The 18,087-nt window shown below is 33.8% G+C and overlaps 1 protein-coding gene across 3 annotated transcripts in view; it reads right to left on the bottom strand.

Moving 5' to 3' along the window:
• The window catches only part of LOC148309345 (spermatogenesis-associated protein 20), a 152,168-nt gene that overhangs the window by 11,128 nt on the left and 122,953 nt on the right, over nt 1–18,087 (bottom strand). For 2 of the 3 annotated variants that reach the window (XM_088260218.1, XM_088260220.1), the window contains one exon: nt 14,088–14,235. In XM_088260218.1, the coding sequence (XP_088116344.1) occupies nt 14,088–14,235 (148 nt within the window). The remainder of the gene's footprint in view (nt 1–14,087; nt 14,236–18,087) is intronic. The other variant, XM_088260219.1, reaches the window with a different exon arrangement.

The following is an 18,087-nucleotide window of genomic DNA, read 5'->3' as shown; positions in this document are numbered from 1 at the left end:
TTGAAAGTCGAGACTCAATGCCTACAGCTTCTTTAATTAACGTTTTCAAAGGGTATACAAATGATAAGAAACTAACTTTCGAAAATATTTTTAATGAGAATTTCGAGTATCATTTTGCATATAATACAACACATTCCAGTCGCTTTTCAGAATGTGTACCTTAAAAAAGAAAATGTAAAACTAACTAACTAGTTTAAAGGAAACTTTTTAGTAAAAAAGGTTTTTAGTAAAGGAAACTTTTATATTATTTTTTGACATCTCATCAAAGATGAAGAAGAATGTAATTGGAAATAATCCAGATTTTGTGAACAAGTATTTGGACACACTCAAAATGTTGTAAGGAAACTTTTACATGAAAAAAAGATTACTTCGTTCCGAGTTCTAACCTCATTTCCACACTAACAATTATTTTTATTTTATTAACGTCCTGTAGTTAATGTTACAAAGATTACACTCAATACGAAAAAATCACATTCAGGAACGAAGTAATTTAGAAACAACTTTTTTTTTAAATTGAGACTTTCAAATTTTATTACTTTCATTCCAACTTTGTTTTAACCACTTTTATTTTCATGAAGCCTAGAAGCTTCTGTATCGGACCCGGGAAGGCAGTTGGGAGGCTTTCAATGACAGGTGCCGTGACGTAGTTGAGTAGACGCTCAACTGCGAAACTGGCGTCGCGGGTTCGATTTCCGCCAGTTGCAAAATAAATTTAAAAAATATTAATTTTCAATTGGTCTGGGTATTTGTAATGTATTTTTCACATTTACCTTCCCTATTCTTACTATCTTACCTGCATACAAGCCTCTAAAAGAAGAAGCTTTGAGAGTTATTCCTTTAAAAATAAAAAATAACCCTGAACGTATGGGATACGCAGCTTGTTGCATTCGAGCAATAATACAGCGGACGTATCAAGTACGTACGAATGGTGTTTCTGCTAATGGTACTGCTGAGGAAGACGGAAACGCGCAAATGAAAGCCAATTATTTATTTCCCGAAAATCACAAAATTATCAAGGCGAGAAGAACAAAGCGACGCCAATAAATTGAGTGAAGCACGATGTTTCGCTTCTTAACAGTACTGAGTATAAACACAAAGAAAACACGTCACCAAACCGATCAAATAATACTCAGTACTGAAACTCAATTGACAAAGAGCGAGCGCGACGTACGGACATACGTTTGAATATTAATCTTATCTGAGCACACAAAAATTTGCCCTCCACCCTTTATATACGATTTTAAAGGAGTTGCATGTGGTAGGGACAATATTGTAAATAAAATAAAAGTCGATGAACTGCGTCTCTTTGTTCTTCTCGCATACATTTACGAATACAATTTTAAAAAACAAATTCTTATTAAAAATACACAATTTTTGGAATGAACAAATGGGTAGGGTTGTTAAAAGAACCCTAATCACGTGATTTTTTTAACGATCGTTATTTTTGCATATGATATGGTGAAAAAAGAAGTTTAACTTTTTTATATGATGTAATTTTAAAGAGTCGCTATAAGGTACATTATAGAACACTCCTTTTCGATTAATGGTATCGGCGCCACCGTACGAAATTCCTATCAGCCGCGCTTGTTTTCACACTGGATTTTCCACCCTTGTATGTCCCAATCGGCCAAGCCACTTTCCCACCGGAAGCCTCTCAACACAACCCGAAAAGAATAAAAATCCCTCCTTACCCTCTCGACGCGTTACGGCATTACGGTCCGTCGGTGCTGCGGGCATTGGTACCACGATCCCGCGAGACGCGCGGGGCGGATACGACCTTCTCCCGGCGGGTCCTGAGCTTGTTTTAGGAAAATCGGACGATACGCGGACAAAGAGAAAAAAAAGAGAGAAGGATTTCCTACCTCCTTAAGGGTGGAGACTACAGTACGCTACTAAATAATTTACTTTGGCAAGGTATTTTCAAAAGTGGAAACATATTTATGAAAGAAATGTGTTAGGTTTCAGGTTTCATGCAAACTTGATCTATCAGGGGAACATGAAAGGCAACGAATTTAATTTGTTCTAATATATTCAACACATTTTCGATATATTCAGCATGTAGAAGATACATATGGGAGCATGTCGAATAGACACAAGTGTTAATTTGGTGACTGTGGAAATGGTATCTAAAATTATAACCGTCATTGAAAGAAAATAAGAAGAAAAAAAACGGATTGTAAAATGCGTCATTATCGATTCTATCATCCTCTTCTTTTTCCTTTTTACGCACCAATCGCCAATCAATATATACAAATAATGCATATATTGATTGGCGATTACATGCAGCGTAAACTATAATACGATATTTTGAGTATGTCCAAATCTTTGTTCACAAATTAGGTTTCGTCCACATATAATTTAAAATGTAAATCTGTTATATATTCCTTTGGCTAATTTATTTTTTTACAAAAATGTTAATAATATTAGTATACAACCACTCATTTTTATGTCTACCGGTTTCGAGACGTACCCGTCTCTTCGTCAGGACAATCACTACCACAGCGTGCAAATAATACTACCCTTCACTATCACAGCACTATTTACACACTTAAAACTACACAAAATGTTTAACACATGCGATTTTTGGTCGACCCGAAGACCAACATGCACTAAAGGTTTCAGCACAAACATGCGTCACGAGCCGAGGTTAAACATGCAATAGGGTTAAACATATAATTGAACCAGCTTATATACTCGTAGGATGAAAGGAGTGGGCGGGGTTAAAATATGAATGATATTAAGAATATTCCTTAGGCATTCACTTTGTAGTAAGACATGATTAAATTGTCAATAAAAACATTTATTTTTGACCACTTGAGTATTTTATTTATTTTTAACGACTAGTTTCGGATGCAACTGATGGTTCCACCTACGAATTTGAATATAAACTGGTTTGAATATAAATATAAACTGTAGATAGAATCATCTGTAGCTTCCGAAACTAGTCGTTTAAAATAAATATAATAAGTAGAAAAAAAGTGTTTCGATTTACAATTAAATCATGTCTACCACAAAGTGAATGCCGAAACAATAAACAAATAAAAATATATTTGTTGTACTTAATTATATAACATTATATTATTATTTTTATATTATTTTTACACCTAAACATAGATGAAGAATATGGATGTCTGGGCATTTAGAGGGCTCACGACCGTCATAGGCTGGTTGAAGCGACTTTAAGTGGAGTTTAACTACTTTACACGCGTGTAACATTCACCAATTCTACCCATGGTTGATAAAACAAAACTCAAATTCTTAGAAGTTCGATATATATGACCCAATTTCGAAACATTGTACTTGAACCACTAGAATTTCACTGGAGACATCTCTTGGTGAGATGAAGGAAGCTTTTTACTGAGCAGAAACTTTTTCGGGGCTGACGACCACTTAAACCAGCCTATGACAGACTTCCATATTCTTCTTCATCTTTGTTGAGATGTCAAAAAATAATATGAAAAATACTCCTATAATTGGAGATAATCCAGATTTGTGAACAAGTATTTGGACACACTCAAAATGTTGTAATTATATTACGATATAATTGAGAACAGCAAAAAGGAGGATTCCCTTCAAAATGAGAATTATTCCAAAACATGATGTACTTGTATAATATACTAACGTTGTTTAAAATAAGTATGCCAGTCACGCGATACACCCGCTACCAGATATTCAACAAATTGTTTTAAAGATGCGATACAAAACTTTAAACAAACCAAGTTTGATATGAAACTATACTGTATTAATAACGGAAAAAGTTGTCTAAGAAACTCATTCCTGTTCCGCAAAGCCGCACTCGAGGTTCGCTGGTTTCACGTCAAAAAGTCAGTTGTTGACGGTAAACAAAAGGCCGGAGCAAAACCACGGCTTAAACTTCTTTATTAAATACCGTTCAAATCAAACTTTAAGTTCAAAGAGCCGTGTAAAGCTTTTAAAAGCTTATTAAAAATAATCCTCGTGTTCCGAATACATAAAGCAAGCTTCGAAGATTCGCAAAATAAAAGAGGAAATTGGGCATCAAAAATATTTTTAAAAAAACAAGTTGAAATCTGATATAATCAAACAAATATATGAGGCGAATGTAATTGGAAAAAGGAGCAGAGGAAGACCGAGAAAAACTTGGCACGATCAAGTATGCCAAATACTTGAAAGTGGTCAGGTTAGGAGTCGAAACAATCGGCGGGTATTTATGAGGAGATGCATGAACGTGGAAGAGGCGAAGAATGTTGTTTGCAAGGACAGAATGGTGTGGCGTTCTATTCTCTCTGCCTACCCCTGCGGGGAAACGGCGTGATGGTTAGTTAGTTAGTTAAAACTAACTCTCTACAATGACGCTTCGCCATAGGAGTAGGCAGAGAGAATAAAAAGACACCTAACTATGTCCTTGCAAATTTCTACCCCTCTTACACATTAATGCATCCCCTCATGAAAATACCCGTCAATTGTTTCGACTACGATTTATGTTCACCATAATACCAGGGTGGTTTAAAATAAAGAAAATTAAGAAAAACTCTTAGGAACAGCCGAAAGATCGTAATTTCGTTTGTTAAAAATCATGTTTTTTTTTAAAATAAAAACAACAATGACAGTGTCATCTTTTTAACAAAACAATAGAAAAAAAAACATTATTCATGGTTGAAAGCATGCTTCTTGACATGTGTTGTTACTTGTCATTTTCAATGTTTTTAATTGTATTGATGTTTGATAGATTTTTAGTGCTATAATTGCTTCATATTATGATAGATTATGAAATAACATATATTTAGAGTGAGTGGTTTCCTTTTTTTAATCCACTTTACTAGACTGAGCCACAGCACAGCAACGCGCGGACGGATACAGCTAGTTTTAAAAAATGACCGATGACACATTGTTTTTGACTAGAATTTTAGGTATTTCTTTAAATGTTTTGGTAAAGATCTTCTGACATGAGTACTTTTATTGATTAGTCATACGAAGGTCTGATTTTTTTCTTAAAAGAAAATTGACCATTTTTTTATTTATTTTAAAACAAACATTTTCAAGGTACTTTAAATTTTGTTAGAATACACAAACTAGGCATATACACTAAGGAAAATTAACTGTTTTTAAGAATCTTTTCTAATCGCATTGAATAAACGAGTAAAAAGTGCTGAAGTGGAGTTTCTTTCGCACTGAAAAGAAAACTGTATAAAACTTTTTTTAAATAAAAAAAAATTGGAATAGAAGGCTCTCGGTACATTACCGTAATTGGCCATACTTTACGTTACCTAGAAGGCAGCCATTGTCATTTATGACCCTGCGGCTCGCAAAGGATTTCCATAAGGGGGACCATCTGTCAATAAGGACCTTTATCAAGGACTAATAACCAAGATATAAAGGACACTTCATCTCCGGTTGATATAAAGTCTTCCTGCAAACTAGGAGTATTCGTCATTCTTCACAATCTTCGTCTAGAATAAGTTTTAATTTTTTTTATTATTCGGGAATTGTACAGCTTTACATTTAGTAAAAGTACATAATAAAAAATAGTTACATTAATAAAAATAAAGCCAATTACACAATTCCACGTTTATGTTATAATCAATAATAAATTCGTTTTGAATATTGAAAGCATTAACTTTGTGGATCATATTGATATATTATTTCGAGAAATAAAAATACTTTGTGTTCTGATCCACTCACATTTTTATTAACCAACTAGTTTCGGCAACAACCTGTTGCCCTCTTCAAGGTTTAATTTATTACTAATAGTAATAAATTAAACCCTGAAGAGGGCAACAGGTTGTTGCCGAAACTAGTTGGTTAGTAAAAATGTGAGTGGATCAGAACACAAAGTATTTTTATTTCTCGAAATAATGTAACAATAAATTTGCTTCGTTTTGAATTTTTTCCCGCTGTAATATCTGTTTTTTTCAATACTTACAGAATATATACTTACAGAAGCTAATACGCGTACGTGTAAGAAGCCCCGAGAACCCTGAACATTACATGTGCAAATTCCATCCCTCCCCTACTGTTTCAAGAATACATAAAAAAAATTGACATCTCATCAAAGATGAAGAAAAATATTTTTTGACATCTCATCAAAGATAATGAAGAATATGGAGGTCTGGGCATTTACGGGGCTGACGACCACTTAAACCAGCCAATGACCGTCATTGGCTGGTTTAAGTGGTCGTCAGCCCCGTAAATGCCCAGACCTCCATATTCTTCTTCATCTTTGATGAGATGTCAAAAAATAATATGAAAAATACTCCTATAGTGGGAGATAATCCAGATATGTGAACAAGTATTTGGACACACTCAAACACTGGATTTCAGCTCGAGAGACAATTTACCAACGTTCATATTAAAAATGTCTTTACAGATACGAATAAATTACGAAGGGGGTGTGGACATCTGAGTATCCCAGGTCAAATTAGAAGTTTTTAAAATGAAATGTAATTTCAGATGTTTTCTTAGTATGTGAAATAATTCAGAAGAATTGTCGCCTATATCTACTCTATCAGAGAAAACTATTTGATTCGGAAAATATTTAACTATAACGGTGCATTTATCAACTGGCTAAAACTTTGACCAGTATCACTAATCTGTTATTACAATATTACTTCCGGAAAACTTAAAATCTATAAAAAATTATCAAACCTTAAAAACTAAATTTAAAAAACATACAAGACTCACCCCTACCTAGACTCCATACCAAGGATTTTTTTTTAATTTACTTTGTTTATTTTATTTTAATTAATGTTTTACTTAGTAAATACCACTAAAACATTAATTCAAAATGAATAGATTTTACCACAAAGTGACTGCCGAATCAATTAATGAAATTGTTTATTTTTGCCTCACATTGTTTATAAAAAAATAATTGTAAAACGAACTCCCTCTCTAAACACAAGTATCTACTTTATTAGAGAGGTGGAAACGTTATATTTGAAATGTTTTGTATATTTACCAACTATTTTGTATTATTTAAATATGTATTTTGTAAAAAAAAAACAATAAAAAAATGGTTGGAAGATATTGCTTCAATCAAAGCCAGTCAATGATCATATATTCTGAAGAAGAATTTGAGCTTGAGTGATCTCTTAAGCCAGCCAGCCCAGGGATATAAAGTCTTCCACATTTCCGTAGTATAAAAAAATAGACGCTTCGTCTCTGTCGAGAAACCTAAATAATGCATATCTTTATAAACAAGATAATGAGGTTTTAATTAGCGAGACATAAAGGCAAGAAGAGCTGATATTTTTCACAGGTCTGAATGCAAGAGCCACAATTCCAGCAATTCATTAAATCGCGTCATGTAATAAGACAGGACCCATTCAGGGGCGTATAATTCAAAGCTTTCGCTCCAAAACGCTCCAACAATGCGATAACACAAACAATGGCTCCCTAATTCTATCCAGGCCCGGATCATAATGGATGAAAGGAAAACTTCATAAGGCGCCTACCTACGTGCAGACGCAAGGCGAAGGTAAGACTCGACTGAGGAAATACATATTCAATTTATTTACCACATTTTGAGTGTATCTAAATACTTGTTCAAAAATTTGGATTATCCTCCGATTAGGAAGTAACACGATTTTTAACGAAGAAATTCATAATCACAATACACGAGGACATAACAAAATACATGTGGAGCCAATAAACACTACTAAATTTGGAGTAAGGTCCTTAAATTATATTGCCAATACCCAAATTAACCAGCTGCCTGACATATATAAAATAAAACCCATTCGGGGATCCAAAATAAATGATCTGAGAAGGTACTTTATGGAAAGATTTTTTACTATGTGGTGATTAGTCATGTTTTCTTATTTTGTTTTTACCTTATGTTTTTTTTTATATTTTCTCATTTGTTATATTTTCTCATTTGTTTCTTTTAAATATTTTATTTTTTATTTTTTTATTATTAGATTAAAACCAATATTTTTAGCTTTTCCACTTTTTTATTTGACCAGCGACCGGGTTACGACGAAACGTGTAAAAGTGGAAAAGCTAAAAATATTGGTTTTAATCTAATAATAAATTAAAAATGCAATTCCATCACAAAGTGTCAGTGGATAATATAAATCTTTTAAATATGCTTCTCGTGCCTATTTATTATACCTGTTTATTGTTTTTATATTTTGCCATGTATTATTATAAGCTTTGGTTATTTAAAAAAAAAATCTTTTTCGTTACTTAATTATTTGTATTCCAGTCTTGTTAACCTTAATCCCATATCCCAAAATGAGAAATAAAAATTACTCATCGGGAATATTATATGTATATATGACTTATGTATGTTATATGTTTTGAAATAAATAAAGGAGTTATTTTTCACGTTATTTAGTTGACATCTCAACTATCTATCAAGGCCCGGATCATAATGATCAAGGTAGAAAGTGAATTAATTAAAGTCCAGGTGTAATTATCACATTGAAAAACCTTAAACTATAAATTATTTTTGTATCTCCTGTATGTTATGTTTATAATCTAATCATTAAAAAAATATATATAAATTAAAAATTTAAAAAAATATATATATAAACTTTGTATTACCATGTTATTATTCGGCTCAACACAGGCTATGCCTAAAGAGCCGTAATACGTATAATAAATGTGTATATGAAATGAATATGTATATTGAATGTATCTATGTATTATGAAAATAAATAAATAAATAAATGGTTGAAAGGAAAACTTCATAAGGCGCCTACTTACGCGGAGACGCAAGGTAAGACTCGACTGAGGAAATACATATTCAAATAATTTACAGCATTTTGAGTGTGTCTAAATACTTGCTCGTGAATCAGGATTATCTCCAATTGGAAGTTATTTTTTTACATTATCTGTTGGCGTCTCGATACAGATGAAGAAGAATGTAGAATTAATTGATTTGGCAGTAACTTTGTGGTAAAATCTATCCATTTTTAATTGGTTGTTAATCATGGGTTGAATTGATGAATTTAACACGTGTGTAAATGGATCACATAACCAAGCGTAGACGGGCGTATGCCCTGTAAATGGTCTGGGCAGACTTCCATATTCTTTTTTGAAATTTAAGTTTTACTTAGTAAATACCACTATTTCTTAAAATCTATTGTGACACGTGTTTTGATGCATTCCGCATCATTTTCAAACCGTGTTTGAAAATGATGCGAAATACATCGAAACACGTGTCACAAAAGATTTTAAGAAAAAGTGATATTTTCTCAATAAAAAATTAAATAATTAAAACTCAATTTTTTTAAATTATGTGGTAGCATGTGCATTTTCAGAGCTTACAACCGTCATAGGTTTGTTTAAGTGATCACATTACACACGTGTAAAGTGATCACTGAACCAAACCTATGACGCCAATTCTACCTATGATTGGCAACCACACAACTCAAATTTTTGAAACTTCTAGATATACTGATCAAAAAGATTAACTGAGTTCATAACAGCCATCTATATTGGGATGAGGAAAACTTTTACCAGGCAGAGACTCGTTTAAGAGATTTATTTTAGCTTATAATTTGGACAGTAAATTTATTTACAACATTTTGAGTTTATCCAAATACTTTTTCACAGTACTTGTTGAGATATAAAAAAATAATGAGAAAATATATATTTGATTTATTTACAACATTTTGAGTGCGTCCAAATACTTGTTCAAAAATGTGAATTATCTCCACTTAAGCATTATTTTACATTCATTTCCATCGAGCCACAGCAACGCGTAGCCGGGCACATCTAGTTTAAAAAAAAAAAAAAGTTAAAAACTAAATACTGCATTATTTGCACTGCCGGTATTTCTTACCACAAATACTTCCCCCAGGTAACCAAGGATAAAAGTGTTTGCTTAACTTTCTATTTATTTAGTATCAACAAGATATAGCGAATGTCAAAAGAAACACAGAATCCTCATTCCGACTCGAGCAGAAAGTAGAGAAAATAGTGTAAAGAAAGTGGGAAGACTTCTCCCTGTTCCCGCCGATGGCCGCCATCAATCTTTTTGCGAACCGGGAGATCGGAAGAGTCAAATAAAAGTATTAGACCCCCTTAATTGGCTTCCGTTAACTTAACGGATTGCGCCCGCGGGAGGTGAAAAGGTGTTAAGGTAGGGGGTTGCCAGCCAAAAGCCCACATGGCATTTGCGCACAAGGTATTTGAGCACATTGGATTTGGGCACAAGACAAATTCGCACATTGGATTTGCGCACAAGACAAATTCGCACATGGGATTTGCGCACAAAGACAAATGTGCACATTACATTGCGCACACATACAAATACACACAATAGTGACATCCGCCTGTTGACTGAATAAAGAAATTTCTAAATTCAGGCACATCATACCATCACTTGACGAACTGCAATAATTAAGCTTTTTCGAAAAAGTAAAAACACTACGAAAAGTCTATTGAGATGGTTTGGACATGCGGAATGTATGAGTGAGGAAAGAACGGTAACGTATTTTTTGAGGCGAATGTCGTTGGAAAAAGGAGCAGAGGAGGACCGAAGAAAACTTGGCAAGATCAGGTAAGCCAAATTAACAGTCTTGGTAAATAGCACTATTTCTCAAAATCTATTGTGAAACGTGTTTCGTTGCATTCCGCATCATTTTGAAATTGACGCAGAATGCATCGATACACGTGTCACAATAGATTTTAAAATACCAAGTAAAACATAAATTAAAAACGGATAGATATTACCACAAACCAACAGCCGAATCGATTAATGAAAAAATGAAGAAGTCGAATGTGATATCTATTACTTTGTGCATCAATAAAAATATATATTTAAATATTACAGAGAATTTTTTTTTTTTAATTTTTACCAGTCTGATGATGTCGGTAACGACGAAACCCGGTCGCTGGTCAAATAAAAAAAAAGTTGAAAAGCTAAAAATATTGGTTTTAATCTAATAAAAATTAAAAATGCAATTCCATCACGAAGTATCAGTGGATAATATCAATCTATTATTACAGAGGAACTTATCTACTATATGTGGATACAATCAAAATGTTAAAAATAAAATAAAATGACATTTATATTCCTTGCGCATAAAAGAATTAAATCCATTTTAGGTATCACTGAACATTTTCGTTGCTTATGTAGGCAGAAGTTACTGTAGTCATTTGTCCGTCTGTCAGTTATACACTTGGCACCTGAGCATTTTTTGTGCGCATTTATCATGTGCGCAATTATCATGGAACCAAGGAGATGCTGTATAAAAAAAAACAAGACTCACGCGCAAAAGTATCTAACCGTCTGTACACGAGACACTCTCAAATGAAACAATGGTCGCTCCCTTTTACGCGATGCGCTGTCGGAAAAGGGGGACCACGTCTCTGAGATCGTTTTTACATTAGGGTGGGCCGACTAATGTGGGAAGAACTTTCGGCATTAGCGAGCGGAAAGGTTAACGAAAACAGGTAAGGTGGGTAATTACTTAATTCGATAGGTTTTGAGTGAGGCACGTCACGGGGCGTAGTTTAACGATGGAAAGTGATAAGGGATAATGGAAGAATAAGAAAACCTATTAAAGGAAACGAAAATAATGCCAGATTACGTGGAAACTTGATTACAGAAACAGTTATGTACCTATGTATATACTGCAGTGTGAGTAACAATACAAAGATAGAGCTTATCAGGAGTTTGGTCCACTCTCTTTTTATTTATGCTGCTGAACCATGGACCAAAAAAAACAGAAAAAAGAATAAAAATTGACGCATTCGTAATGTGGTGTTAGACGCACCAACGAGTCCAATAGTCGGTTGTTACACTTGCATGGCTTGATTCTGGCCAGTGTCTGTACACGACAGTTCTTCAGTTCTTTGGACACGTTGAGCGTGGCAACGAGAAGAGCCTGGAACGACTGGTTGTGATTGGTAGCCAGGAGGGGAAGAGAGGGAGAGGAAGATCCCCACACGGTGGGCCGACCAAATTAAGGTAGCAGCAGGCACCTCAGTGGTTGAAACGCTACTTACAGCATAGTCAAAGGATAACTGGACAAACGCCATTGCTTTGACAAGAATAAGAGAAATATGCAACGAAGATGTCGTTAGGTGGGGAAGGCAACGAAGAAGACAATGGTATGCCCATGTGAGGAGAATGGAACCATCCAGACTCCCCCACATTGCACTGCACGGCCAATTCTAAGGTAGACGACTTCCAGGCAGACCACCAGAAATGGATTGACAGCTGGGAATCGACATTGCAGGAGGCTTATCCCTCCTAAAAACAGGCCACAAGGTCAACACCAAAACGAAAAAGAAGAAGTACTTTGTGTAAATACACAAATAAATTATATGACGTTTAATTTTTGTACTGACATTTCTTGGTGGAACTGCATTTTATAGAATAAAATAAGAAGTATGTAGTTTTTTTCCAAGTGAATTTTATTTGACCAGCTGGTAAAATAAAATTCATGTGGAAAAAACTACATACTTAATTGTTATTTTTTTCTATTGTGTATTTTAATTTACCAAACTCGATCAAAGTAGGTACACATTCGCGATCTCAAGATTTAGACGTTATTATTTACGCACAAGTAATAAATTAGATGTGCTAGATTAAACAAGCTCTATATTGCACGAGGATTCAAATTGTGTTTATTCGTATTATCTGGTTTATATGCAAATCAAATAGGTTCGCGTTATACCGCAAGTTCCCAAATACTAACAAGCCAGCAAATAATATTAATATTGTTCTCGAGTACTCGACAAATTGGATACAGCCTACATCCACTGTCTGTATATATGTTATTTATTTATTTGTTGAACATTGCCAATAGTTATGTTGTTATTTGCTCGAATTTCGGTTAATTAATACCTAAAACCACGATTTTTAATATCAGAGAAGCGTGTAATATTACAATAGGCAAATATTCCTGTTTGTGCTCGCAATTTAATACCGCATGTAAATAGGTACCATACAAATAACAATAATAATAAAATATATGTATAATAATGTAAATATATGAGTGAAGAGATAAAAATCGTAAATTGATAAATCCTTAAAAATGGATTAAGTATGCAAAAATATTTTTTAAAAACTTAGTAAATTAGCCTTAATAACAAAGGTATTATTAATAGAAAAGCGAATTACAGTGTTAAAACCATGTTATTGATGAAAAATAGTCATTTGAAGTTAATCAGATAACTTTGTTATAGAGTACTAATTATTGTTATGTTTTTGACATAGCTGAAGAAAAATGTGGAAGTCTGGGTATTTACAGGGCTTACAAACTGTCATAGACTAGTTAAGTGATTACTTTATACACCATTGACAACCGCACCACTAAAAATTTAGGAAATCACACATATTTAATAAATTTCATGACGTGGGTGAGAGTAAGAATAAATGAATTCGGTTGATATATTGAATTTGAAGAAAAAAACTATTCTCTGAAGTGAAATGTGAAATCATATGTTGTTCAAAATGTTTGGTAACACGTGAAAGTGCATTAGAAAAGCTATGTAAAATTAGAAGCATTGATGATGTGCATTATAAATAGCTCAGGGTTTGTAGTTAAGTGTTGAACAGAGCCCCAGACAACCAGAGAACCAGAGGACCAGAGCCCCAAACAGCAAAGTTGCAAGTAAAAGCATGAACTGAAGCAAAACCATACCCCAAAATGCACGGATAGAAGCAATACAAAAATCTCAAAAGCGCATGGTTAGAAATGATTCCGAAGCCTCAAAGTATACAACGAGAGGTGATGATTTCAAGTCTCTTAAAACGCCTAGTTAGAAGTGCTTCCGAAGCTCAAAAATACACAGTTAGAGGTGATGATGCCAAGCCTCTAAAGCACACAGTTACAAGTGATTCCAAAGCTCCAAAGAAAATAGTGAGAAGTGATGATGCCAAGCCTCTAAAGTGCATAGTTACAAGTGATTCCGAAGCTCCAAAGTACACAGTAAGAGGTGATGATGCCAAATCTCTAAAATGCATAGTTACAAGTTATTTTGAAGCTCCAAAGTACACAGTGAGAGGTGATGATTCCAAGCCTCTAAAGCGCATAGTTACAAGAAGCTTCAAAGTACCCAGCAAGAATTGATTCCAAGCCTCCAAAGCGCACGGTTAGAAGCGATTCCAAGCCTCCGAAGCGCATGCCTAGAATCAGATTGAAACTCACGACCATCATCACCTGTGTTACAGCTGGCCGGGCTGGCGTGGCTGTCCGGGTCGGAGAGCGCCAGCACGCGGCCGGGCAGCAGGCGCGCGCGGACCACGTCCAGGAGCGCCCCCGTGCGGGCGTCCGCCCTGGTGCCCCCGATGAAAATCTGCAATGAACAAATCCTAAATTAAATGGTCCTGCGCTAGAGCGTCCGTAGTATAAAGGAACAAAGGTACGAAATGGGCAGGGGCAAAGACCGGGGTTTACCGGGATAATTTATGTATGACATACAACTAATATTGTGATTCGAAAAAATGAGAGAGAGCAATATTTAAAAAAAAACTAACTAACCATAACGCCGCTTCCCAGCAGTGAGAAAAGAACGCCATGCCACTCTGTCTTTACAAACATTCTTCGCGTCTTACACATTCATATATCTCCTCATATACATATTCGCCGATTGTATATTTCGACTTTCGACCCGGCCGTTATCAAGTATTTGACATACCTGATTGTGTCAAGTTTTCGTCGGTCTTCCTCCGCTTCTTTTAACAACTACATTCGCCTCATAAATTTGTTTTACGGCTCTTTCCTCGCTCATTCGGTCCACGAGTCCAAAACATCTCAACAGACCTTTCTAAATTTTATCGATAATCCTTATGTTAGCCTAGCTTTTTTTTCCTTATTTCACCATTTGAAATTTTAAATTTTTCAATTTCAATTTCAATTTATTTATTTTCAATTAACATTTAATCAAAGCGTATACATTAAATACATACAAAAATATAAAATATGCAATATAATCTTGAAAAATATGAAATATAATCTTGGAAATCTATCACACATCGGTTTGCCGCACATTCATCTGTATTCCGTCTACTATCATCCTTGTTTTTATTTGATAAGCTTTCCCTGGAAATTTAAGCAATCAAGTTTGGTTTTCAAACAAACAAAAGCGGGAAATCGTGGACATTATTGATTTTGGATAAATGTGTAAATCCTACGACGACTTTACGTTACAGTCTCACTGACCCCAATATAAAGCTTTGTTTATTCACGCAAACACCGGCGTAGGTATTTCTCGCACGGCTCACAGGTGTTCCGGCTCCTAAGTAATAGGTCGTCGGGGGACGTTGTTTTGAAAAAGTCCAAGGAATTTTGTTTGTGTAAATTTCTAGTGTGATAAGGAGTATAAAACCGCCTCACACAGAAATAAAATGCTAAATCTGCCCGACTCGCACCTGCGACTCTACAATCTGCAAACACAACAGTGGCCGATTAGCCGGCAAAACGTTGACATTCTGACGTTTTTATAGAACCGGTACAGAAAAAAAGTCGGAGTTTAATAGGCGGGTGTGTATGAGGAGATATATGAATATGGACGAGGTGAAGATTCTTTATAAAGAAAGAGTTGTGTGGCGTTCTTTACTCTTAAGCTTATCAAATGAAAATAACAAACACGAAACAAGAGTCTTATATCATTATTTGGAGTTAAAATAAGCGAAAATTAATAACAAATACCATCTTAAATGTTTGTCAGCCTTCGTACAGTCAATTAGAAACCGTCTATACACACCATTGTATACAAGATATATATATATATATATATATATATATATATATATATATATATATATATATATATATATATATATATATATATATATATATATATATATATATATATATATATATATATATATATATATATATATATATATATATATATATATATATATATATATATATATATATATATATTTATATATATATATATGTATAAAATACCAAACAGATTTTATTAAATACATGTAGTACCGACTCTCACAATTGTGACAGTCGGTAAAGCAGATCGCGCAAATCTACCACCAGACGTCGCGCATGCGTCGCACTGAAAAAACAAAAGACTTAAAAAATATTGTATTTGGTGAACTGTCATATTACCATATATGTAATTTATAAAATATTATTATTTTAGAATAAACTTTTATTGTCGTGTTACAAAGCAACACATTGTTTATTTTATTATTATACACCCACTAATTTACAAAGAAAAATATTAGCACGTTATAAAACGACAGTGAAAGTTTATTCTAAAATAATATTTTATAAATTACATATAATATGACGTCGTATATATATATATATATATATATATATATATATATATATATATATATATATATATATATATATATATATATATATATATATATATGTATATATACATATACATTTCACGTTATTACCGTGCACGTTTACGGTGCCATTTCGAAATGTGAATCCATGATATTCTCACGGAAGATGCCAGAAATTCAATTTCCCCCATGATAACCGCGGTTAAATAAATATCCCAAAAATCTCGCCCGCCTCATTCGATTAATTAGCGTTTCCCCGAAGAGGGGAGCCCATTACACGGCTCCGATGTCACAGTGCGGAAAGCGTGCGGAAACTTGAGACGAGCGCGTTCTGTTTGTTGAGAGCCTCATAGAAGGCGTATCGCACATATTCCTCCTTCCCGGCATTGTTTTATTCTGGAAATGTGATATAATTAAATCTCTCAGAAACAAAGGTGTGCTCCGGGACGTGGTGTGTTTGGCCCTGGAAGAGCTCGGCCGAGAATTTATATGAAAATTTTGAATCGTTTCATAAATAATTTGTATACTCGTATACGCGACTCATCGTCGAGGTCGAAGATAATACTACATATCACACACTGTTTTCAACAACGTCATATATAAACAAATCGTCAATTTCAGTTGTGCATGTTTTCAGAATGCCCAGAAAATGTACTATATCACAGCAAAAGGGGCATATTTATAACTTAATATTTACCCGCTACAAGGCAGAAAGTGTTATTTTTGTTTTTATTTTGAAGAAAAGGAAGAAAATTGTTCAATTATTTCTTTAAATGAACTAAATATTTTTCAAATAGAAAAAAAATATTCAGGTTTTACCTAAAAAGATTTGTTGCACAGTAAAAAGTTTAATAAATGGCTTGATAATCATTTTTAATACATTTTATTATATTTTTAAACATTAACAAACGATCTCCTAAAAAATCATGTTTTTTTATATATGACGTTGTAGAAAGGAGTGAGCGATATGTAAAATAGACCAGCTTCATTTTTATAAGTAAACAAATCAAATTTAATTTAGATGAAATGACAGTTTTATCATTATTTTATCTTTTATTAATACAAAAAAAAAGATCCCACAAAGACATGGACTGTGTGTAGGTATACATTTTATCTTAGGTCATAATAAAAGGGCAAAACCCCCTGGGAATCGAACCCGGGACCTCCAGCACGGTAGCTTAACACGCTTACTAATTACACCACGGAAGCGGAATATTTTATACATCCTATAAAAAATAATTAAAATACATAAATAACGAATCCGAAATTGGTTTGTTTATATATGTAGGGGGTTCGATCCCCTCCAGTTACAAAATTAATACAAGAAAACAAATCAATTGGTATGGGTATTTGTTATGTATTTTTCACATCTTAATTTCCTAATCTTACTATCCTACATGCAGACATGCGTCTAAAAATTAAAAACTTGCTGGTTTTTCCTTTTTGAAAAAATCATGAGTCAAAAAAATAACTCAAAAACTTAAAAACAACACAGACTTTCTTTATAAAACATATTCTTAAATTGTGAACCGAAATCATAATGAACCTAGATACTAACAAAACTTTTTTCATCAAAACTTTAAAAGTTTCTGCGAGAAATAAGAGAATAATATATTTTTGCAATATTCTGATGGTTATTTATTACATTTTCGCAATATATTCCATTATCAATTTTATTACTGGAACGAAAGTAGAGAGGACTGCATCCTAGATAAGCTCGCAGAAAGCTTACCACGCCATTTCAATCCATTGATAAAAGTTGGAAAGTAACGTTAAAGCCCCGGATTGAATATTAAGTCACGCTTGCTCAAAAGCTCAGATGTTTCAATTACTCAAAAAACGTATCGGACTATCTCCACGAACTTGAGATAGTTTGACGT

This window comes from Brachycentrus maculatus, unplaced genomic scaffold (genome assembly GCF_059751285.1).
Source record: "Brachycentrus maculatus isolate JH-2025_06_01 unplaced genomic scaffold, ASM5975128v1 h1tg000129l, whole genome shotgun sequence".
NCBI classification, from domain to species: domain Eukaryota; kingdom Metazoa; phylum Arthropoda; class Insecta; order Trichoptera; family Brachycentridae; genus Brachycentrus; species Brachycentrus maculatus.
This window is presented reverse-complemented; position numbering and strand designations above follow the sequence as displayed.